Source organism: Callithrix jacchus, chromosome 17 (genome assembly GCF_049354715.1).
Source record: "Callithrix jacchus isolate 240 chromosome 17, calJac240_pri, whole genome shotgun sequence".
Lineage (NCBI taxonomy): Eukaryota > Metazoa > Chordata > Mammalia > Primates > Cebidae > Callithrix > Callithrix jacchus.
This window is the reverse complement of record NC_133518.1, coordinates 58635594-58661997: the sequence shown is the minus strand read 5'-3', so window position 1 is coordinate 58661997 and position 26404 is coordinate 58635594. Positions and strand designations below refer to the sequence as shown.

Here is a 26404-nt window from a genome sequence, read left to right as displayed (position 1 = left end):
AATATCCATTTTACTAGTATTAAAGGTAATATTTTGGCCATCATATGCCCTTTTTAAAAAAAAAAAAAAAAAAAACTTCTCAGTTGGTTTGGATTTCAATAGGGAAGAGGGCTTCTCTTGGTTGGGTCCTCTCAAACCCCAAAAGGATATAGTATTCTTTCCTACAGACATCATTTTGAATTAACACTAGAAGCTCATATGGGAGACGTTTAAAAATCGGCTGTATTTTTGTCTTCTTATTCATATATTTCACAGATGCAAAGTAAAATAAACAATTAAAAATCTTTTATAAACCAACAACTCTTCTTTCAATGGATCTTTGTGTTGTTTAGTGAGTGCGTGGGTAACATGCAGTAGATAACTCAAAGACAGAGTAAGCATCTCTCCTGAAAATTTCTTACTGATGAGCTGTGGATTTTTATGAAACCTCCCACAAATGCAACAGAATGCTTAAGATGTAAGGCTTGAGGATTCAGATGATAGTCATCAACCAGATCATCCATTTTTTCTGTTAATCTCAGCCTACTGAAAGAATACACACCACAAGATTGGAAGCTTTTTAAAATATAATTTAAAACTATTTTGTACCAGTACAATATATTAATTTTACAAATGTAAAATTTTATCAGCTGTTAAAGCATTTGCAAAAACCACACATTCTACTTCAGCTTTATTGCACAATATCTATAAGAAAATATTAATTTTTAAATTAGAAAACATAAAAATGCTTTCAATATAGAAGAGACAATCTGATTTTAAAGACAATACTCTATAAGAATGTCTACTCAGAAAATAACAAACTTTCACAGGATACCAGGCTGGATAGATGCTTCGGCAAATCCAGTACAAAGCACTATTTAAAACCAGTCCAAGATACTTAATCCAAACTGTATCTTCTTCATTAGAAATCTAGACACCACTTGCGGTGGTTTCTTACACTTTAAAAAGCTGAGGCATTTTCAGTGTGAGCATTCTGAATATCTCTTACATATTAAAAACAATACTTCCAAATCAATAGCCATTTGCAGGGTTCTTTTTCCTTCATGCAGATTATCACTGGCAACTGTTTTTAATGACTATTCATGACCATTTTATTTATGCTGATAGAAAACATCAAGTTAAATATGCTTTTAAAACCTTGTCCTTTACAAAAATCAGTTTATAAATTTGCATCATAAAAATTAGTGTTGAGACCATCAAGATGGCCTTCATTTATATGGTTGTATATGAGATGGTTTTCCCAGAGTTGGGATGGCAGATGTCCCACTTTTCTATGTAGTGTAATCAGGAAATAAATCCAAGCACTAAACTGGAATCCCAAGACAGATTAATAAGGTTGCATGATGGCTTTTAGGGGGTTATGACCCTGGACCCATATATTAATCTAGGTGTTAAAATACTGACAGCAAACCTTGGTGAGAATTTATCTCAGACAATAAACAATCTGGAGATATAAGAAGGAAAATATTCATATACATATTATCAGTGTGGCTGTGTGTATCACAGAAAAGAAAAAAAATTCTTTATTAGAACGAGGATTCACCAGATTGATACATATATAGACCACACACATCTTTTCCTATTAAAGCATGTTGATTCAATGTCATGTGTTTTCAAGTTTATGCCTTTGTGGACAGGGAAATTCTCTTTTGGAACTTATGGCCTGCATAAGCAAAGTCAAATATGATATTACACATTTGTGTAGAGAAAATAATTATTAAAATAGTGGTTATGTACTAACAAGTTTGTTGTAGGTAGACAGAATTATCAAAAACCTAGATGCTTATTTAAAAAGTTTGCATTATTTAGAATTTCTTCCTTAGGAATCAAAGCAGTTGCTTTCCTGGAATTGCATTTTTCAGAACTGCTCAAAGCACCTCATCTAGATGAGTGTTTAAAAAATATATATAAAAAGTCTACGACGAGACTTCAGACATCACATATTTCCCCTCTTACAGGCTTTTTTAAAAATCATGTATCCTTTCCTTAAAGTCCTTCAGAATAAAATAAAAATAAACTCTCACATTCCATTAGAAAAAAATGGCAACATTCACGGTCTGAAAATTTTATGGATTTCCCCAAATTTTGCTACAATGTGCAATTTCCTCACATACAGGTTTTGAGGAAACCCCTGATCATCTATCATGGAATAGTCAGCTAATGGACATGCCATAGAAAATTTACATTAATAGTAGTAAATAGATTAAAATCTATTCCATAAAATAAAAATGTTCTATGACTTCAATTTAAATACGTATCTGAAAAGCTAAAAGGAGGTTTTTTGTTTGTTTTTCAAAAGTGCTAATTATTACATTTACAAGTCTCTTCAATACATTATGTCCAATTCTTTGTAAAAAACTAAACCACCTTGCTTTAGGCACACTGCTTGATGAGTTTCTAAGAAGCAGAGGGGAAAAAAAAATCACTTGTCAATTAATCCAGCTTCCTTAATTTTACTGAAGAAGAATTTCTCCAGGATATTGGCACATTTGTAGTATTCACTCTCAGGGGGGTTGTACTCTTTGCAATTGGTAAAGACTCGCTGTAAGTCTGCCATGAATAATTTCTTAGACACGTAGTACCTATTCTTGAGGCGTTCACTCATGGTTTTCAGATCTGCACAGGAAAAAAAAATATTAGCAATCTTTGACTCCTTTTAAACACTAGCTGACAGAACTGGGACTTGGAAAGAAATCTATGTTGTTGGTTTGATTACATGTTTATCATCCCAGTGCTTTTATTTAAGATAAATTCTTATGATCAAGGAAAACAGTTCTTAAATCTTATGTTCATTCTTTTGTGGGTTTTTAAAAAATGTAAAATCACAGCCTTCTAGCATTAAAGGGACCATTATTAGTCATCTGGTTCAATCCCCTATTCAGCACAAGGAAGCTAAGTAGATTAGCAACAATAAGTATGATGAACTGACTACTGTTAGCTGTTCATTCAGAATTATACAGAAGAGGCTCTATCTATATGGAGCAGAGCAGGTGGAACATTTGTATTGAATCATTTAATTACTTAAACCAATCAGAGAGGGTTTTTGTCACTAAACTCAAACAGTTGTTTTGGTGTCATATAGTAGAAAAAGTAGATAAAGTAGAAAAACTGATAATAAATACACCTGTGAATATACCAGTGACCTTGCATGCAAAATGATTCAAATGAATTTTGTTTGAAGCTTCATCAATGAAATAAGAATAACAAACTTTACTTAATAATCTATTTTCTAAAGCAAGTAGGTCTTGTGAGATTATTGTAAAGAATATTTTCCAATGTATCTACTTGCTTTAAATTGTATTTTTCAGGTGAAAGAAAACAGTACTCCATCTAAACCAATAAAACTAAATAAAGGTCAGGACAGTGAGGATTTAAAGAATTAAAGAATCTTAAAATTTTAAAATTCTTTAAAATCTATGAGAATTTGAAGAATTCTACACAGATTAGAATAAATGCTAACATTTGTCTATTTATGGGTCCCTGGTTGAAGTCTGGCTTTATTGTTAAAAGTTATAATTGTATTAACTACATATGGAAAAATAAGTTAAATGGAAAAAAAAAAAACCCTTCTGACTACCAATATCTCAAATTCCAACTATGTTAGGAAATTTTCCAGGGGAAAAGAAACTTCTAACCAAATACATTGGGATCATCATTTAATAAGATAAGTAAATAGATGTACAGTATCCCCAAATGGAAAGAAATTCATTTGCATGAATATCCTAAATCCACCATGAAAGCATCAGAGAAGAAATATGAAAAACCCTGCTTCTGCCTATATCTTGATTAAAGCCTGTCTCAGAGTGTATGTCATCACATCTGTAATTCAGCTTTCAACTTTTCTTTCTTACTCCAACTAAAACAGTTTGGAGAAGGAGAAAATCTAAACATGTTAAGAAACACTCATCAAATACCCCACTAAATGTCCCATCCAGGTGTAACTGAACAGACAAAAATGTTCTCTCATTTAAGGGAGAAAAAAACAATGAAATTGGCCCTAAGTAAAATTAGATGTTTACATTACTTTCACCTTTCCACCTAAATGTCTACCACTTAAGATATGCTGCTCAATATAATATTTATAGTGTTTTAAAAGGAAGAGACATGTACCCCCCAAAAAAGGAAGAGGGAGAGTAAAAGGATGACACAACACAAAGAAGTTTGTCTAAGAGCTTTTCAAACTTTTTCTTAGGAGATGAGTAAGAAAAGATGGAGAGAACCTAAAATGTAGCCGAAACAAAGCAAGAATTGTGGAGGTATCTGGACTTTTCTTAATAACTATAACCACTTCTGAATACTTTCTATTCTAAAGCTATAGATAGCAATTTTCTTCCTCTGGCCTTCTTAGAGTTTTTTCAATTGACAGAATGATGTGGGTTAAAAAAGGTGACTAAATAAATATTGGTGGTACCAAATACGGAGACACCATTAAATTATTCTGTTTTCATTTCTGGGTAAACAGGAAACCCCTGTCTAGCCATCCATGGGTAACAAGAAGTCATGCTTGGGCCAGACTATACAGTTGATATCCAGTGTGTAACTCCCTAAGTAACACAGGTTACGTCCCATCCATTTGAGAGGAAGCAGTTTTTTTGGGATCTGGGAAAAGAGAAGTAATGTTATTAGAAAAATCAAAGAAGGAAATAATGGGAAAATGTAAAATTATTGATTTTGTCAATCTTGTCTTTAAACACAAGATAATCTTGGGGACAAGACTGCCTCTTTTACTCAGCATCTAAATAATACCAAGAAAAAAAAAATACTGCCCTACTGAAGAGCACCATTTACAGCTTTAATTAACTTTGTCCAGCACACATTTCAGCCCATCACAGGCCTTGCTCTTGAGGTCAATTTCCCCATCGTGAGACTCAGCTATGTATTATACATGATATCCAATTGGAAAAGCTCACACCCTTCACAGGCTAGACCAAACAAAACACTTTCAGAAAGCAGGCTGTAAGTAGGCTATAACAGATAGGATCTGCTAGACCTATCTGCGTATCTTCATAGTGCACGTGGACAGGGCTGAAAGGGGCCCAAACTCTTATAACCTCCCATGAGGATATCACAAAATAAGCTGGCATGGTCCAGAGGATGAAGATGCAAAAATCAGTTAACTTATGGTTAGAAATGGACACAAAATTAAAGTTGTTAAAACTATATATTTTTCACATAGTAGATAATACGGATTTCCAAATCAGCCTTCCATTCAGAATTCTAGACTGAGTTAACACAACCTCTAATTTTCTTGCACTGAAATATGTAGTGGTAAGGCAGAGAGAAGAGGGAAAGAAAAATAGATGTATTTCCATTTTAAGGGGTGTATGCCACTGAAATCATTACTACAAATCTATAAAATATTCATGTGAAAAATGTAAGTGCTATAGAAAACACCCGTAAAAAAAAATCAAGGACCTAATGCAGCCCTTTTACTCTTCCTTTTCACATTTTTAACACTTCCACAATTCTTTTTTTTTTTTGAGACAGGGTCTCCCTCCAGTGTCCAGGCTTAAGTGCAGTGTTGCAATCAGGGCTCACTACAGCCTCCAACTCCAGGCCTCAAGTGATCCTCCAACCTCAGCCTCCCAAGTAGCTGGGACCACAGGCATGTGCCACAGCAACTGGCTGATTTTTTACTTTCTGTAGAGACAAGGTCTCACTACATTACTCAGGCTGGACTTTCACAATTCTTAGCACTCAGAATAGATTACAAGTAGAAAAGAGACAGAAGACTAGCTCTCTCCAAAAATGTGGCCACATAGCTGATCAAAAAGAAAGCATTACAGCTAGTTGTCTGTCATCCACACAATGCCAAATTAGTTTAAGTGTTCTCAATTAACTCAATCATTCATTTTAAAATAGTGGGGGCATAGCACCAAACTCCACAATTCTACATTTCTGAAGGCATCCTTTTTTGTTTGATTTTGGATACGAGACAACGCTTAAAGAGTATATACAGTGACATTAACACTACCCATCAAGGGCACGGAAATCAAGAATTGTGGTAAGTAGAATTTCTCCCTCTGAAAGTACAGCAGTCAAGTAGTTAACTTCCTTCATTATTACCTTGAAAAATTATTAAAAGGAATACCTATTTACGACAGATTCAAAGCATAGCAAGAGGGTAAGCTGATGTTTTTCTATTTGCATCCAACAGTTAGAATTTAAGCAAGGTTTATCTACACAGCCAGCTTTCATATCTAGTACTGTCTGCAGTTATCCTGGATTTTCTGTGTCTAGTGTCATTAAGCTCATGTGGGCTCTAAAGGACAGCTGCAGAATGTCTCTAATGAACACAGCCACCCACTTCTCTGCCATCACTGCCCCTCCACTGGTCCATGGAATCCCACCACCCATCATACACTTCCGACCCTAAACAGAGAAGTACAAATCAACCTCAGCAACCATTTGTCCCCCACACCGCCATCCAGAGTTTTAAATCTATACTTAGAAAATGTTAATGGCATTACCCATGGGGAACCTTATAACTTCATAATATCCTGGAGCTTCTGTTCTCTTCACAGGTTCCATGAAGGGCCAAGCGCTTTGATGGCTCTTGGGTAAAGAAAAAAGTAAGGTATCTAATATGGAAATTCCATGTGGGAAATCATTTCAAAATATTTGCATGAGGTGAATAAAGAGGACACCCACCTTCACCTGCTGGAGGATGCTCTTGAGTGTGCTATAAAGCTGGTCAGGGTCTTTGGGCTCTTTACTTGAAAGGAAAAGGGTAAACAAGGAGCAATGATTAGATTTTTACCCTATTGTCAGCTGATTACTATTCAGCTCATTCTTACAAAAGCCTAAAATTGGAACCATTCCAGATGTTTTAGGAAACTCAAAACCCACCAACTGTTGTGTTAGTGATTACAATTAGTTTGCCCTTTTTCTTTAAGTTGCTGGGTGGGGGAAAAAATTCACTTCCATTAACATCCTCTTGTTCACCATACTTACCTTTTCTCTTTTCCACTCGGTTTCCAGCCTGTCTCTCCTATACGTCAACAAAATGAAACACTGAATGAGAAGTGCTTTTGGTCAAGAGAATAATATAGTTAATATTTATCAAAAACACAATAAATTACAGGCATGGGTCAATAAAAGTCTACTTCTGAGAAGAGACTGAAATTAATGGCAATTAGTTACTTCCTTATACCACTAACAATATAAAACATTTCCAAGATTAACAATGCTGCCCCTTATGTTAGTGTTTCTAAAGCAGGAACACCAACCTTTCAGTCGAGAGAATAAAAAATAAATATGTACAGTACTGTGAGTACCTATGTATTTTTTTAAACTGAAAGTCAAATTTTTTTCTAATCACCCTGTAAAAGAGTTAAGCTGTTATCTTAGGTCAGAGCAAACTCTGTCCTGGTCTCTATTCTATTTGGCAAAGGCCCTGCTTGTAATGCAAGAAAGTTAAGTGTAGCAGATAGAAAACAGCCTGGAGTCTGACAGATCTGGATGTGATTTCCTATTCTTTCCTTAAAGGGATGTGATTTCCTATTCTTTGCCCTAAATAAGATAAGAGTAAGTTGCCTCTCAGTTTATGGGTCTATAAAACAGAATTCTAAAAATTAGGTGGTGTTATCCCTGTTGAGATTAGTTGATGTAAACACACACACACACACACACACACACACACACACGAATGCGTGGCACAAGTAGGCATTCAATGATGTAGTAGCCATTATCTCATTAACAGACATAATGCACGGAAGTAGAATTTCTGAATTTTGCGTAAAAGTAAGATCTGTCATAGGGCAGATGTAATAAAGTGATATATCTTGCCTAAATAACATTTTATTTTTTTCTGGAAAACTTTTGGCTTTGTTTGTTACTTAAATATACTAAAAGAACCTGGATTTGAACTGAATAAAATTGCCAGATGATATGCAATGGCTTTTGACCTATAAAAACAACTATTTGGTAGAGTTTAATCCAATACAACTCAACTCCAATATACAGACAAGAACCCTTAGGAAAACTAATGTAAAATAGAGAATGTGAAACAAGGTATATGATTTCCATCACACATAACAAATAATATTTTTTAGAAGTTTGGGGAGACTAGTTTAGTCAAGCACAGATCTTGGAGGTTGCAACCGTGGTGGCAACGAGACATGGTGCAAACAGTAAGATGTGTGGACATCAGAACTGGGCTTCTTCTAATTCTAACCATTACTGGCTATGTTTCCTTTAACATTAAATAACCTAGCTGCTCTGGAACTCAATTTCCCCATTTATAAAATAGGATTTCCTTCCAAGGTTGCAGATGGGTAATAATTTGCACTGTGCTACAAATGGCAGGCTCTTAATAAGTGCTGAATATTAACAGCTATTGCAAGGGGGCATCTAAGCTCTCTTTGGTTTGTTTGTATTGGGAGGTAGAGAAAACATAAAAGGATGACATTTGCTGCCTTCTTAGAAGACTAGAGATAACACAGAAAACAGGCATGGCAATAAAGCTTTCAAAGTTACTGCATTCTGGAAATTGTTTCAAACACAAATCACAGAATTACTAAAAAAATGTCACTTTTAAAAGAAGGTCTATACGTACTAATTCCTGGAATGCTTTCTATAGGAATCTGTCGAACTCCATCTTTAAAACATGAAAGTCCAGGGTAAACTTTTCGAATCTGTGCCTGTTTTCTTTCAATCAGCTTTTTAATTATCTGTAAAGCACAGGAAGGAAATGTATTTAGGGAAAGAAGTCTATGGATACAGTTCAAGTCAATCAAGCTAATGAAATGTTTTCCTAACAAAACAGTCTTTTTTATGAAACAAGATGGGAGAAAGGGGTGAATGCTATTTAACAGGTAAGAAATGAACACATTCTATTATACAATGCCTATTTAGTGACATTCACAAAAACATCTTTGAGTTACTTGTCCCTGCCATCCAGAAAAGCCAATATTGAGGAAACACACAGTCCCTAGGGCCCACTTGTCATCTTTAGCATAAGAGCCAATTATTTTGCCCTGTTTCTCTGAGGAGGCTCTGCCAGAATTACAGGAAAGCAGCCCTGAGCATTCCCTACTCAGTCAAGTGACAGAATCACTTCACATCCCGTAACTAGGAACTGTTCCCTTCAGACTAGAGGGGCAGACTAGGGGTCCCAGAAAGTCCCAAAGTCTAGAGTAGTTAAAGCTTTACTATTATTTAAATTTTTCAAGGCTTGAGCTCCACCCAACTCTAGTTGCATCAAAAAAGCAGCTCTATGATAGTAGGCTGGCATGATGAGAAGAAAGAAAGAAAAGAATAATGCTATTTAAAGTATCATCTATTAAGCAACATAACCATGACATGAGCCATCACGCTGGCTGAGAAATTTTTAGAGATGTTCTGTTTGTTTTGTAAAATAATGATTAATAGGCTGAGGTAACTACTTCCCAGACAGTGAGGTTATCCCTTAAAAAAAAAAAAAAAACTCAAAAATCACCATCCGGAAATTAACCATATCATAACAAAATTTTGGAAAAACAAAACAATAGAAGTCGCTAACTGCATTCACAAAGAAAAACAAAATATTCTACTTCCTAACTGAATGATTTCAAACATACAGCTGGTAAACACTGCAGCATGAATATGTAATCCTAACAGTTAAACAAATAACTTTATAAAATGAATGGGACAATTAAAAGTATATTCCTAGTAAATCTAGATCACGGCTGTCCAACAGAAACATAATACAAGTCACTTACGTAATTTAAATTTTCTAAAATCCACATTTTTAAAAGGCAAAAAAAAAAAAAACAGGTGAAATTGATTTTGATAATGTATTTCATTTAACCCATTATGTTCAAAATGTCATTGTAACATATCATATGAAAAAAGTGTAAGATATTTTACATTGCTTTATTCATATGAACTCTTGAAAATCAGAGGATTGGCCAGGGCAGTGGCTCACACCTGTAATCCCAGGACTTTGGGAGGTCAAGACAGGTGGATCACTTGAGGTCAGGAGTTCAAGACCAGCCTGGCCAACATGGCGAAACCACATTTCTACTAAAAATACAAAAAGTTAGCCAAGCATCGTAGTTCACGCCTGTAATCCCAGTTACACAGAAGGCTGAGACAGGAGAATCGCTTGAACCTGCGGGGTGGAGGTTGCAGTGAGCCGAGATTATGCTATTGCACTCCAGCCTGGGTGACAGAGCAAGACTTCTCCTCCAATAGAAAAAAAAAAAAAGAAAAGAAAGTCAGAGAATTTTATACTTTTGACTAACCACATATCAAGTGCTCAGGAGCCACATATGGCTAGTCACTGCCATTTTTGACAGGGCTGATCTAGATGGGTGCTTTCTACTTATTTATAAGTCCAAATCTTCTTTAAAAACAAAAAGGGGGAGGGGGCCAGGTATGGTGGCTCACGCCTGTAATCCTAGCACGTTGGAGGCTGAGGTGGGCAGATCATGAGGTCAGGAGTTCAGGACCATCCTGGTTAACAGTGAAATCCCGTCTCTACTAAAAATACAAAAATTAGCCAGGTGTGGTGGCACATGCCTGTAATCCCAGCTACTTGGGAGGCTGAGGCAGTAGAGTTGCTTGAACTCAAGAGGTGGAGGTTGCAGTGAGCCAAGATTATACCACTGCACACCAGCCTAGGCAACAGGGCAAGACTCCGTCTTGGAAAAAAAAAAAAAAAAACAGAAGAAGAAAAGAATCCCAATGGCAATCTCATAACTAGACAACGTCAAAGAATATGCTGAAGACCGCTTCAAGTTAAAAAGCTTCCTTCTCTTCAGCAAGGGACTCTCAAATGTAATGACCTACCAGGTGGCTTCCACACACCTCATGTAGCACCTTAAAGATTGCAGGCTCCTGAGAGGTAACTGTTAACAGGACTGGGAAGCTTCCTGACCTCTCTGTACCTCCAATAATCACTATAGAGAAGAGTTTTTTTTTTTATTTTAAATATTTCATTTTAGATACAGGGAGTATTATGTGCAGATTTGTTACATGGGTATATTGTGTGATGCTGAGGTTTGGACTTCCAATGATCCCACTGCCCAAGTAGTGAGCACAGCACCTGACAGGTAGTTTTACAACCCTTGCTCCTCTCCCTCTCTTGCCTATTTTGGAAACCCCAGAGCCTTCTGTTCCCTTCTTTGTGTCCGTGTGTACCCAATGTTCAGCTCCCACTTACAAGAGAAAACATGCAGTATTTTGTTTTCTGTTCCTGGGTTAATCTGCTTAGGATAATGGCCCTAGCTAAATCCACATTGCTACAAAGGACGTGATTTTGTTCTTTTTTATGGCTGCATAATATTTCATTTTCATGGTGTATATGTACTACATTTTCTTTATCCAATCTACCATTGATAGGCACCTGGATTGATTCCATGTCTTTGTTATCGTGAATAGTGCTGCAATGAACATATGAGTACATGTATCTCTTTGTAAGAACAATTTGTTTTCCTTTGGGTATATGCTCAGTAATAGGATTGCTGGGTGGAACGGTAATTCTATTTTTAATTCTTTGAGAAATCTTCAAACTGCTTTCCACAGGGGCTGAACTAATTTGCATTCCCACCAACAGTTTATAAGCATTTCCTTCTCTCCACAGCTTTGCCAACATCTGTTATTTTTTTTTAACTTCTTAATAATAGCCATTCTGACTGGTGTGAGATGGCATCTCATTGTGGTTTTGACTTGCATCTCAGAAAGGAGATATTTTCATTGTGTTCTAGTGTATTATCTTTACCTCCCTAGAAAATAGCTTCACTTCAACTCCCTAACATGACCATAAAATCGATGCCTTCCAAATGAAAACATGTCCTCATCTTCTCCTGAAGTCCATAGCTGAGTCCTATCATCTACTGCTGTCAGTTTTAGGGTCTCCCAAAAGAGAAATTTTTGAGGGAGTAGTCCCCATCTCCAGTATATCACCCAGTGTTCGCATGTCTCCTTATAAAAAAAAAAAAAATTGCATTGAGGCAAGGCATAGTGGCTTATGTCTATAATCCCAGCACTTTGGGAGGCCTAGGCGGGCAGATCACCTGAAGTTGGGAGTACAAGACCAGCCTGACCAACATGGAAAAACCCATCTCTACTAAAAATACAAAAAAATTAGCCAAGTGTGGTAGCATGTCTATAATCCCAGCTACTTGGGAGGCCGAGGGAGGAGAATCGCTTGAACCCAGGAGGCGGAGGTTGCAGTGAGCCGAGATCACGCCATCGCACTCCAGCCTGGGCAATGAGAATGAAACTCTGTCTCAAAAAAAAAAAAAAATGCACGGAGTTGCCCTATCCTTACTTTGGCTTCTCCAAACCAAATCCCTTGGACTTTTACATGTAGATTAACATTTAAGAATTTATCCCCACCCACCCGGTGCCCAGCCTATCCACACATACAGGCATATACATATATGTATGCACGCACGCACACACACGCACACACACACACACACACACAAGCATAGGCCCTTGGACTGTCACGTGTAGATTAACATTTAAGAATTCATGCCCCTACTCATCACCCAGCCTATCCACACATACATGCATGTATGTACATGCACACACACACACAGAGGCATAGACTCATATATATCCAATTATGCTTGCTTGTAGCCCATTCACACTTTCTCAAACAATGCCTTCATCACTGACATAACAATGGTCCTACCTGTTTACGTGCCCACAAATCTGTTTACATCGGACTCTGAGCCTCTGCTAATTCAGATTTCATTACCAGGCTGCCCAGTTCAAAACAAATCTCCCACGAAGCTGTGTCAGAAGACATGAGGCCCTTACAGATCCCACCCTTCCCTTGGAGTTGATACTCACAAAGTAGCACTTAACTCTCCACTCTCTGGTCCACCTGTCCAACTATACCAGTTTTCTCTGTCTATCTCCACTCATGACAACTACAACTTATTCTGCTCCCATATGTTTTTAGAGGCTAAGAAATGCCTCTAAATATTCGCCATTTGTTTGCTGCCACCATTAGTCCCTACCTTCCTCAAGGGGTTTTTCACAGTTAGAATAAATAATACTTGAAAAAAGTCAACTGAATTCTGTGGAAAAAAAATACTACATTAATCCAAATACATTCTTTTATTGAAGTGACTTCATATAGCTTTTTAAAAAACTAGGTCAAGAGCTCCAAACCTCCATCACCCATTCAATGGAATGAGAGAGGGAAGGCTGGAGGCAGAGAGGGAGGAGGACAGGAGAAAAAAGAAGGGGGAGGGAGGCTTGTCTTCTCAAAAGTTGACCGCTTTGTTAGCCATCTAAAATAGCTCTGAGCTTCTGGCATTCCCCTGTAGGTTTGAAGGGCCAACAGATCATGTACAATGTGAATTTGCAGACTCTGCCAAGGGAATCCTGCTCTCAGCTAACACTGTGGGGATGAATTAGTGCTGCTGGAGGAGGAATGAGGAAAGAGCAGCTGACAGCAGGGTGACGGCTTTAGTTGGCCAGCAGCCTCTAATGCGGAACGATGTGCTGCTGAATCCAGACCTGCTCATTAAGCCCCAGAGAGAACAATGAGGAAATCCAGCTCTTCAGAGAGACAGGGAGAAAGAGGAGCCTGCTGTGCTTTATTAACTCTTCCAAGTGCCTACTTGGAATTCTCTCTTAGGCTGACATCTCTGAACAAGAAGCAACAAGAGTTGTTTTTAATTTTCAAATTAAAAAAAAAAAAAGCCTTTGCTCACTTCCCCAGGAAACATAAGAACAAGACTGAGCCACTTTAAGGAAAAGAAAAATACTTAATGAGTTACTACTATGTACCAGACACAGACACAGACACTGTGTAAAAAGCTTTAGGGCTGTTACGTTGATAATGCCTGACAAATAACTAAGAACTTGGATTAAGGAGGTTAGTGGGAACCAGAAAACAAAGATGGGTATAAGACAGATGTCCTCCTTAGCTATTTGTTAGAAAAAAGTGCACTAAATGAATAACAGAAGTGTCGAGTGGAATTGATGTGGGATGACAAAGCAGCAAACTCCACCCAATGAGGGGCAGCAGAAGGTGAGCCTGGGCTTAACACACAAGTTCTTTCAATAAATGGCCTTTGTGTACTCCCCAGTTCTGTCCTTTTCATGGACTTTTTTTTCTGCCTTCAAAAAATTTAAAATTACTAGGCATCCAAATCTATCAACCTTTCCCTTTTACTGCTTCTCTTTTAGTTCATATGCCTAAAAAATGTCACCTCAATACCAGATAACAAATCACTTAATACCTAGAAGGATAAGTCTTCAGAACTCGCAATGTAAAAAGGGAGATTAATATACCCTAAGATAAATGTCTATGTAAGATGAATAATTGAAATTCAAATAAGTGGATCAAACTGGTTCTAGAGAAGTGCAGAGGAGGAACTGGAACACAAGCTGAAACGGTTTGATTTATATGTGTGTCGGGTGAAGGGGGTGACTAATGGACGAAGACACTTTGGAGAATAGTAAATAGATGTACTTAGAGAATTTGGAGATGAAAGTAAAGAGATCTAAGAGTGGGAATAATAATTGAGGCCAGAATGTAAAAGGGTTTGAAGGTGAAGTTAAAATGTCACCATATTTTAAACATTTTTTAAAATTTCATACAAATTTAAAGAGTAATGACTCTTGTAGAAATGGTGGCTGAGAATGGAAACAGATCAACTATACCTTTAAAAAAGAAATCTACGGCCAGGTGCGGTGGCTCACGCCTGTAATACCAACACTTTGCAAGGCTGAGGCGGTGAATCACCTAAGATCAGGAGTTCAAGACCAGCCTGGCCAACATGGTGAAACTCCATCTCCACTAAAAATACAAAAAATTAGATGGGCGTGGTAGCACATGCCTGTAATCTTAGCTACTTAGGAGGCTGAAGTATGAGAATTGCTTGGGCCCAGGAGGCAGAGATTGTAGTGAGCCAAGACAGTGTCACTGCACTCCAGTCTGGATAACAGAGAGACTCATGTAAAACAACAAAGAGAAAGAGAGACAGAAGAAATCTAGATAACCCACAGCAAACTGAGAGTTTGCTATCTCTACAGTAAACGCATTTACACAGCACCCAAGGATATGCAACCCCTCAGCGAAGACTGGCCTGTACAAAAGAAGGTACATGAATCAACCACCTCCTTACCTCCTTCTGCTTTTTAATGATGACAGAAAATTCTGTATATGGAATCCGTGGGTTTAGCTCACACCCCATTAAGGTGGCTCCTTCATAATCCTTGATATAGCCAACATATTTGGTTTTAGGTATTTTAATTTCTTTGGAGAAACCCTGCAAAACAAATAAATTCATTCATATGGACATCATGCACCAAATCTCTACTGAGTGCTAACTACGTTCCAGGCACTGTGCGAGGAATCAAGACAAGCTTCTTTTAAGCTCTCATTGAACTATTCTAAAGAGGATTAGCTTAAAACCACCCATGAAGTTCAAAACACCAGAACTCTAACTGTGTAAATAGGAAGCAAGACAACATTTTTTAAATGGCCCTAATAAAATGCAAGAAATATTAAAAAGTTTAAAACAGAAACAGGTATTAAGTAAAAATTCGGTTAATTTAGTACTGAATTGCATAATTAAATATGACTGTTACAAATTTCTCCAAAAGTGATGAGGGGGTATCCCCAGGATATTCAACAAATCGATAACTAACAATGATCTTAAAAAGAAGATGGTGAAAAAAATATATAAATAAAAAATAAAATGATTAGATGCTTAATGTTTCTAAGGAAATGAAATCCTTTCTTCGAAGGCAAAAAAAATTCCAGATAGTCACAATGTACGGTTGTTTCAATGACATTAATGCTCTGTAATATACTCATTTACATACTTTAAGCCATAACAGAGTGCTTCAGAGTATTTATTCAAAATGAATATATTTATAATACAAACGTAATTTTCCTTGCGCATCTGTTTCAGTTATTTGAATAAAATTGAACTTCAGCACCATCACCAGCAGTTTACTGCCTCACCTTTCAACAAAAACTAATTTTCCATGTAATTATTGCCATCATCCTCAAAGAGGACTATAGACAAGTCATTTAAGCACCATGGCTGAGATCGCATGCTTTGCACTAGAGTTAGAGCCTAGGAAAGCTGATGCTCAAGTCCTCAGTGAAACAATCCAATTAAGTTCTCAGTGAGTTTACCATAAAAGTTAACATGCATCTCAAAGAATGAGAAGAAAATAAACAGATTATTTATCTATCTTCAGAGCACAAAAAGCTTCCTAATTACATAAGAACACACTTTAAAAAAAGAAGTAGTAGTAGTCTGGCTGGATGTAGTGGCTCATGCCTGTAATGTCAGTACTTTGGGAGACTGAGGCAGAAGGATAACTTGAGTTCAAGAGTTCAAGACCAGCCCAGGCAATATAGCAAGATGACCGCCCCCCAGCCCAACCCTCCATCATCTCTACAAATGACAAAAAAAAAAAAAAAAAAAATCGCTGGGCATGATGGCATGCACCTGCGGTCACAGCTACTCAGGTGGCTGAGGCAGGAGGATCGCCTGAGCCCCAGAGGTGGAGGCTGCAGTGAGCTGTGATCATGCCACAGCACTCCAGTCTGGGTGACAGTGTAAGACCCTGTCTCAAAACAAAGTTCAAGCCAAAACAAGTCAATAGATTTTATGTAATAAAATATTTAACATTCTGAAGATTTAAAGAAAAAGCCACAAACAATGTTGAAACAAATATTATCCAAGAATAATAGTGTTATACATAAATAGTTCTCATAAATCAATGTACAACTAAACATTTTTATTAAAAAAGGGACAAAATAAAATGAATTAAGAATCCAAAAAAGGAACAAATACAGAGATGATAAACATGAAAAAATAAATCAAACTTCACATGATTAAATAAATTCAAACATACAAAATTGATTATCTAGAAAAGTGCTAACTTTTTTTTTCAATTATCAACTCCTTTCCTGAGCCCCCTTATATACTGCTGACAAAAATGGAAATTTTTAAAGCATTTGGCAACGCAAAACAAAAACCTAAGCAAATTACCATCAGTGAGGGCAAAAAACACACACATACGCACACCCACGCACATGCACACTACCTACAAGAAACACCTAGATATCCGAAACTGTATTCGTTTAAAAATAAGTATTTTCTATTTATAAAACAAAATCCTAGGAAACCATCAAAATTATTATATATACAATATGAACCAACTTTTGTGTTTATATGCACACAGACAAAATATTAACAGGATATATGTCAAAGCATTAATAGCATAGGTACGAGCTGAGAGGAAAAATAAAAGAAAAAAACTTAAAATGAGAAAAAAAGCATTAACAGTAAATTTCTTTGGGTAACAAAATTACAAGCCATTTTTTTCCCTTCTTTTTGCTTTATTACATTTTCTACAATGATTATATATTACTTTTATAATCAAAAAAGTAAATGAAAATTTTAGGAATTATAAATCACTATTAAAAATAATATGCAGCCAAAGAATAGTCATCAAAAAGCTAAGCTGAAAACTTATTTTAAGACTTATCTTAAGAAAGGCAAGATCTCACACTGTTGCCCCGGCTGGTTTCAAACTCCTGAGCACAAGCAATCCTCCCACCTTGGTCTTCCAAAGTACTAGGATCATAGGAATGAGCCACTGTACCTGGCCTGAGCCATTGCACCCAGCCTGAGCTGAAAACTACTGATAAGAAACTGCTAAAATGAAGGCCTGGTGAGGTGGTTCACCCCTGTAATCCCAGCACCTAGGGAGGCTGAGGTGGGTGGACTGCTAGAATCCAGAAATTCCAGACCAGCCTCAGTAACATAGCAAAATCCCATCTCTACTAAAAATACAAAAAAATTAGCTGGGTGTAGTCCCAGCTAATTGGGAAGCTGAGGTGGGAGAATCACCTGAGCCCAGGAGGTCAAGGCTGCGGTAAGCTGAGACTGCACCACTGCAGTTCAGCCTAGGCACCAAAGTGAGACCCTGTCTCAAAAAAAAAAAACGAAAGGAAGGGAAGAAGGAAGGCACTGCAAAGATGACAGCCAAGCTCCCAGCCTGCTATGTGCTGTAGAATCAGGATTGTTGGCAGTTTTTTGTAAACTTCAGGATTTCCTCTCTGCTGTCATAAATGGAGGCCTTCCAGACACTAAGTCTGTTTTTCTCATTAATGGAGAATGCTACCCGCCAAATTCTAAGACTGGGAATTTCTTATTAGAAACCATATTTTAAATGTTAGGATCAATATTATACCTCACTGATAGATGACATTCCTTCATTCTCTCAACAAATAGTTATTCAGTGCTTACTATGTGCTAGTGACACTCTAATCCAGGCTGAAGCTTATTTCAGACATAAGGCTTGTAAAACAAATGTCTGTTCTCAAAAGTAGAAAACACTGGGGGAGAAACTTATTTGGAAGAATGCTACCTGAGAACACATTAAGAAAAGGAATGAAAAACAGTGCTGCATGGTGAAAAACCCACCTGTTTCTTAAAGTATCCAATTGCATATTCATCTGCATATGTGAGGAAGTTCAGGATGTCATGTTTTATGTGATATTCTTTTAAATGATTCATCAGGTGTGTTCCATAGCCCTGTGTGGAAGGAAGTTGGTATACAAACAATACATTAGATTCTGTAGAAAAAATTTATTAATCCACCAGGAAATGATGGTGAATTCAGGAGTTTGTATTTTTACATATTTTACCAACCAGGACCTTTCCTGAAGGAAATATGTTAAAACCCTTTCTTGCATTTCTTAACTTTGAAAACAAGCTATAAAACCAAAAGAATTCAAAATCTTTGATTCAAAGACAAAATCATCATTTGAAACTATGAGTTTTTAGTTCTCTGAAAATAACATACCAGGGCCACAAGTTCCTAATTCAATCTTAAAGGTTACTTGCTGAATATTAATATAAAAGTTTTCAGAATGAATGTTGATTATGAATTTCTGCTTATCTTTAAAGTATTTGAGATTCTCAGAGGAAAAAAAAAACCATGCAAAGGAAAAGTGCTAATTTACATTAGAATATTTAGTAATCCAAGTGTTTACTGTATTCCGCAAATTGGCAACCCTTCTAAAGAATTGTATCATCACATACATAGCATTTTAAACTTGGTCTTATCAGACCTTTCCAAGTAAGTTCTGGTAAGCCCAGAATCTCTGAATCAGCCAGAAAACATTAGGAAGTAACTAAAGGCAGTGAACAATGTTGAATAAACTGAGTGATTGAAATTTTTTTTTTTTTGAGACAGAGTTTCGCTATTGTTATCCATACTGGAGTGCATTGGCAGGATCTCAGCTCACCACAGCCTCTGCCTCCTGGGTTCAAGCAATTCTCCTGCCTCAGCCTCCCGAGTAGGTGGGACTACAGGCGCGCGCACACCACCATGCCCAGCTAATTTTTGTATTTTTAGTAGAGACGGGGTTTTACCTTGTTGACCAGGATGGTCTCGATCTCTTGACCTCGTGATCCACCCTCCTTGGCCTCCCAAAGTGCTGGGATTATAGGCGTGAGGTATCACGCCCGGCCAATATTTTTAAAATATGCAGTCTTTTCAGTGACAAAGCTTACAGAAAATGTATAAATCTAATGTGATCCTTTCAGAACCTCATAAAGAGAGATAAAAGTAAATCCAAGCATCCAGACACATATATCTTCACATAAATTTTCTAGCATTTGGTGACACATTCTTCTAAAGAATACAAATATGCTCCCAGGTACGATTATCAAGAAATCACAGTACCTCAAGGACAGAAGGACCTTTGGAAGTCATTTTGTCGAACTCCCAAACTCATATGAGTATAAAAACACAGTTGAAAAAAATTCTCATTACTAACATTTTATATTTATGACATGTTGATATGACAAGAATTTTAGACATATTAAGTAAAAAATGTCGAAATCAATTTCACCTGTTGCTTTTTACTTTTTAAAATTAGCTACTCCAAATTTTGAAGTTACATATGTGACTTGCATTTGAGGCTTGCATTACATTTCTGTTATGCAGTTTTGGTACAGAGTGATATATTTGTATATTCAGTAGTGAAAAAGACCATAATTGAGTGGTAAAGAGAGGGGGATAGGAGAAAAAGAAGATGTTTAAGCTAGGCCTTAAAAGAGTTTGTCAAATTGAAAACAAGAGAAGAAGATGGATTGGAAATCTAAATGTAAGGTAAAACAAACCTTTACAAAAGTATCATAAAAAGATACAGGAAAAGTGGGTATATAACTTAAGGATACCAAAAGGCTTCTTAAAGAAAATATAAAATGCAAAACAATGAAGTAAAAGATTGATTATTAAGTAGAATACTTCAAATTTTAAAACTTCTTCAAGGTACCATAAGTAATCGAAGATACCATAAAGGGAAGACAAATGACAAGTTAGGAAGGTGTACTTGCAACACAGATTACAAAGATTTAATATCAAAAATACATAAATATCTTCCATAGGATCAATACAAAAAAAGAGATAGGATAAAAGAAAAATTGTCAAAGGCTAGAACAAGAATAAATATTACCAGCAAATATAAAAGATATGTTTAACCTCAATAGCGATCAGAGCACTCTATCATAAAATGAAATGTTTCACTCGACTGCATGCAAATATGTTTACGGTTGATGTACCCAGTGCCAGTAGAAGCAGGGAGAACTATTCTGTCCCACACCATTGGTGGAAAATGTAAACTGGTAGACCCACTGAGAAGGCAATCTAGAAATAATTTTTTAAATTTAGACTGGCCATATTCATTCATATAGGAATTCTGCTTCTTAGTGTCTAAGGAAACATTTCCAAACAGAACATTGAAAATTACTGGAAATAAACATATATGTCTCAATAGAGAAATGATTAAATTATGGTGCATCCATATTATAAAATACTGTATAAAAAGAACAAAGTAGTTCTATATCAGCATTAATAGAAATTTCTACAATTATGAAAACGTTGTTTATGTATGCTATCCAATATAGTAATGATTAGTCACATGTAGCTACTGAGTACCTGAGTGACCAAGGAGGTAAATATTCATTTTAATTTACCTAAATACAAATTTAAACAATCATATATATGTACTAAAGCTGAAAGGCCTCTAAGACAATGTTAAGTTTTTTTTTCCAGTAAGCCAATGCATACAATATGAATTCCATTGATTTAAACAGGGGGAAAAAAAAACATACACACACACACAATCACCTCTTATTTGTAGGTACAGTAAGTTCCAATATATGTGTCAATACAAAAGTACCTGGAAGGATGCGAACCAAGCTGACAAAAATAGCAGGATGGTAGCGGGGGAAATGGGATTTTTGTTTTATCTGAAAACGCATTTGTGTATGTTTTATGTAATTAAAAATTAATTCTAAAAAAATTTCTTTTTCTTTCTTTCTTTTTTTTTTAAAGATGGGGTTTCACCATGTTGGTCAGGCTGGTCTTGAACTCCCCACCTCAGGTGATCCACACACCTTGGCCTCCAAAGGGCTAGGATTACAGGCGTGAGCCACCACACCCGGCTAAAAAAAATTTTTTTAATTGGAAAAAAGCAAAGGGTTGGCCAGTTGGAGTGAACTGCACGTACACAGGAAAAGTAATGTCTAAAAATTAGTAAGAAATGTGTCTTCTGACAAAATTCACTTTATCATGGATGTTGATGCAAAAGAGATTTTGTTCTATGCACCATCTTGTAAGGAGTTAATAGAAACTATAAATTTGTCCCCTTCGTCCACAATCCAATTAATTTTACCCGAGAGCAACAATGGTTCTTTGGTAAATAGCTTCTCAAAACCTGCATAACATATTTTTCAGCAGTGACCACAAATTTGTCATCTCTCCAAAAAATTTTTCCAGATTCCAAGTTGCTTGTGAGAAGGAGTTATGTCTTTTAACTTGAACTTCTTCTATATCTAACGAGCATTTGCGACTAGCAGCCATGGCGGTTTAAGTACTGCCTTAGTTAGAGAGGCAGTCACAACATAAAGCTATTATAAGCAAATGTTCATTTAGATTTTAACCCCAGATCTATTCCACCTTGTTTGTACACCTTTATTTTTACCTGCCACCAAAAGGATCATTTTCTAACCATCTGGTAACTTCGGTGTTTAAATACTATGGCAAACAAACATTAGCTACATAATTTTAAAGCTGCATATAATATCCAATTCAAATTGGTTTTAGATGATAAGATATGCTAAAATCAGGAGAGGAGCTTCAAGTAAATTCTCAAATGTCATCTTGTGTTTTCAGCACAATAAATCCACCTAAAAATCTAATTTAAAGAATTCACAGGAATTTGTTTATCAGCATGATTCTCCAAACTGACCGGATACAGATTTTAAAGTGACATTTAGTCCAGATTTTTAATACAGTAAATTAACACTTAAAATGTCTGCTTATGAGCCAGGCACGGTGGCTCACGTGTGAAATCCCAGCACTTCGGGAGGCCAAGGCGAGTGGATCACAAGGTCAGGAATTCAAGACAGGCCTGGGCAACATGTTGAAACCCCAAGTCTCTACTAAAAATACAAAAATGAGCTGGGCGTGATGGTGGGCGCCTGTAATCCCAGCTACTCAGGAGGCTGAGGCAAGAGAATTGCTTGAACCCAGGAGGCGGAGGTTGCAGTGAGCGGAGACTGCCACTGCCCTCCAGCCTGGTTGACAGAGCAAGACTCCATCTCAAAAAAAAAAAAAAGTCTGCTTATGGCTGGGCACAATGGCTCATGCCTATAATCCCAGAACTTTGGGAGGCTGTGGAGGGAGGACCACTTGAGACCAGGAGTTTGAGACCAGCCTGGGCAACATAGGGAGACCCTATCTCTACAAAAAAACAAATCAGCCAGGCATGGTGGTGCACATCTGTGACTACTCAGGATACTGAGGTGGGAGGAATCACCTGAGTACAGGAGGTCATGGACACAGTGAGCCATGATCATGCCACTGCACTTTAGCATAGACAATGGAGCCAAGACCCCGACTTGAAAAAATAAAAATAAAACCTCTACTTATGAATTTGCTGTTTTCAATAATACATGCAATAGCCACTGGGACTCATTCAGTTTTACTCCATATTGGAGCAGTGCTTCCATGTTGACTAATGTTGCTGGGTTGGCAGAGCTCAGCAATCTTTATCTTAGACTACACGCCAGTGAAAATGTCAATATTTTGGGTAGTACGATTTCTCAAAAGTTGTTCATTAATCACTAATAATACAGGACAATAAAAGGATCAGGAAATTGGCCGGGCACAGTGGCTCACAACTGTAATCCCAGCACTTTGGGAGGACAAAGCGGGTGGATCACCTGAGGTCAGGAGTTTGAGACCAACCTGGCCAACATGGTGAAACTCCGCCTCTACTGAAAACACAAAAATTAGCTGGGCATGGTGGCTAGTGCCTGTAATCCGAACTACTCGGGAGGCTGAGGCAGGAGAATCACTTGAACCCAGGAGGCAGAGGCTGCAGTGAGCCGAGATCACACCACTGCACTCCAGTCTGGACAAGAGCAAAACTCCGTCTCAAAAAAGAAAAAAAACAAATTAATGAGCTGTTTCTCCCATTCTTACTTTTACTAAAGATTGGGTTTTTACCATTCACACATACACACACACACACACACACACACACACACACTCACCTACCTCATCCATTCTGTTTTGAAAGACTAATCTTCATTTTCTAAAACTACAATATCAAGTCACTTACAAGAAAGGATTTCTTTTCTTGTTCTTCCTACTGAGTTTGTGATACTTGGCCACCTTCCTTCAAGTCTTTAGAAAATTACATGGTTTGGGGGAAAAAAAATAAATTGGCTTTCTGGAAAATAATAAGAATGTATCCAATTCATATTAAATATTTTCAGTTTCCCTCTAGTATCCCTAAACATGTCCAAGTCAACCTTAATCAACCTTTCCAAACAAGGTGTAAAACTATCTTTGAAAATAAAAATTATGCCATCTTTTTCTAAAATTACAAACCAAGGACATTATTTTCCAGGTCTTCTCCTTAAGAAAAGCCAAATAAAATTTTCCTTTAAGTAAGTTCCTAAACTTTGAATATTTGGAAACATCTGGAGACTTGGACATTTCTCACTTTAGCTAGCGAAGAATAATGATAAACATAGCAATAGCACCATCTAAAGACACACTGTCGGAATTCCTTGAAAATGAGCCAGAAGTAAATGTGGGTCTTCACCTTCCCCAGTCAGAATGATGAATGTAAGACTGCTAAATTGCATTTGTCCTTTGATGCTTAGTGCTAGGAGTCAAAGACAAAAAGCTCCACTTGTGCTTTGTGAGGATAAATACATCGCAGCAGCTATAATTGGTACAGAGGCCGGGTGCAGTGGCTCACGCCTGTAATTCCAACTACTCAGGTGGCTGAGGCGTTACGAATCACTTGAACCGAGGAGGTGGAGGTTGCAGTGAGCAGATAACATCACTGCACTCCAGCCTGCGAGACAGAGCAAGACTCTGCCTCAAAAAAAAAAGTCAGAACTTAAATTAAAAATATCGGTACTGTGGCCAGAGAGTGAAGCTGTTAGTGAAATCTAAATTACCAACAGTGCAGGCTGTGCCCCTAATGCAGTGAATGATTCCTTTCGGGGACTTATTTTTTGTTGCCGCAAATGGCATTGCTTCTTTGAAGCTGAAAGAGTCAACAAAATACTTAGAGCAGCACTGTCTAATACAGAAGCCACTGGCCACATGTGCCTATCAAGCCCTTGAAAGGCAGCCTAGCTAAATTGAGATGTGCTGTAAATGTAAAATACATGCTTGATTTCAAAGAGTTAGAACAAGACTGGATGGTTGTTCATGCTTGTAATTCCAGCACTTTGGGAGACCAGGGTGGGCTGATCACCTGAGGTCACGAGTTCAAGACCAGCCTGGCCAACATGGCAAAATACTATCTCTACTAAAAATACAAAACTTAGGTGGGCATGGTGGCGTGTGCCTGTAGTCTCAGCTACTTGGTAGTCTGAGGAGGGAGAATCACTAGAACCCATGAGGAGGAGGCTACAGTGAGCCAAGATTGCACCATTGCACTCTAGCCTGGGCAACAGTGTGACCCTGTCTCCAAAAAAAAAAGTACAGAACCAAGAATGTTATGTAAAATGTCATAATTCTTTGTGACACTGAATGTCAGTTGCAGTTATATTAATAATACACTTTGGATATATATGGGTAAAATAAAACAGGCCGGGTACAGTGGCTCACACTATAATCCCAGCACTTTGGGAGGCCAAGACGGGCGGATCACGAGGTCAAGAGATCAAGATCATCCTGGCCAACATGGTGAAATCCCATCTCTACTAAAAAATACAAAAATTAGCTAGGCGTGGTGGCACAGGCCTGTAGTCCCAGCTACTCAGGAGGCTGAGGCAGCAGAATTGCTTGAACCCAAGAGGCAGAGGTTGCAGTGAGCCAAGATTGAGCCACTGCACTCCAGCCTGGCACCTGTCAACAGAGCGAGACTCTGTCTCAAAAAAAAAAAAAAAGAAAAAAATTCCAAAATAATCTCACTGGATTCCACTTGCTTTTTTAAAAAAAATAACCACTAGAAAATTTAAAAGCACATATATATGTGCTTTTATAACCTCTTATTTGCAAGTTGCCTTATATTTCTATTGGACACATTGCTTTAGACCTTCCACTAATTTTTCTCAGCATCCATCTTTATCCTGAGCTGCTAATCTTTAGTCCGCCCATGAAATCCTAAATGAATAACATTCTTTTTTTTTTTTTTCAGATGGAGTTTCGCTCTTATTTCCCAGAGTGGAGTGCAGTGGCACGATCTTGCAACCTCTGCCTTCTGGGTTCAAGTGATTTTCCTGCCTCAGCCTCCCAAGCAGCTGGGATCATAGACATGTGCCAACACACCCAGCTAATTTTGTATTTTTAGTAGAGATGGGGTTTCACCATGTTAGTCAGACAGGTCTCAAACTCTTGACTTCAGGAGATCCACCTGCCTTGGCCTCCCAAAGTGCTGAGATTACAGGTGTGAGCCACTGTGCTCAGCCCTAAATGAATAACATTCTAGGGCCATGTTCTCTGGTTCTCTTTTCTTAAAAGCAAGAAAGTAGAATAGGACAAAGTCTAGACGCGAGCTCTTTCTGTCAATTTAGAGTCTGGTTTATTCCTGCCAGACTGCGACACCAACTGCAATACCAATAAAACACAGACACAGTTCCCGGAAAGGAAGGCACCTATGCCAAAGACAATGGGGAAGGTAAATTAGAACAAAAACAAAACAAAAAGACACTCCAACACATGCCAAACCCTACAGGAATAGCTACTGAAATTTATTCATAAATCTACATGGTTTCCCTTATCGAATTTCTTTAGTCCTTGTCTTCCTTGAGGGACAAGGTCATAAGAAATCTTTCTGAAATGTACGCTGCCTAAATCACCTTTCTAATCCACATTAACCATACCCTTTCCAGTAGTTCAGTGTCACTAATTGTGTGTACATGTTTGTGTGTGTGTGTAA

General features: G+C 37.4%; 1 protein-coding gene across 8 annotated transcripts in view; it reads right to left on the bottom strand.

Annotated features, from left to right (window-relative positions):
- Positions 1-548: 548 nt before the first annotated feature.
- Positions 549-26404, bottom strand: part of KAT2B (lysine acetyltransferase 2B) — a 108429-nt gene continuing 82573 nt past the window's right edge. The window contains exons 12-18 of one of the 8 annotated variants that reach the window (XR_013528693.1): positions 18405-18515; positions 15078-15221; positions 8558-8672; positions 6955-6991; positions 6652-6710; positions 6471-6555; positions 549-2616 (exon numbers count right to left, since the gene is read on the bottom strand). Coding sequence is in view for 6 of the 8 variants with exons in the window: in XM_035278815.3 (XP_035134706.1) it covers positions 2423-2616; positions 6471-6555; positions 6652-6715; positions 6955-6991; positions 8558-8672; positions 15078-15221; positions 18405-18515 (750 nt within the window). In the remaining 2 variants the exon portion in view is untranslated. Of the gene's footprint in view, positions 2617-6470; positions 6556-6651; positions 6716-6954; positions 6992-8557; positions 8673-15077; positions 15222-18404; positions 18516-26404 lie in introns of all 8 variants that reach the window. The other 7 variants (XM_035278815.3, XR_013528694.1, XM_035278816.3 and 4 more) reach the window with 7 other exon arrangements.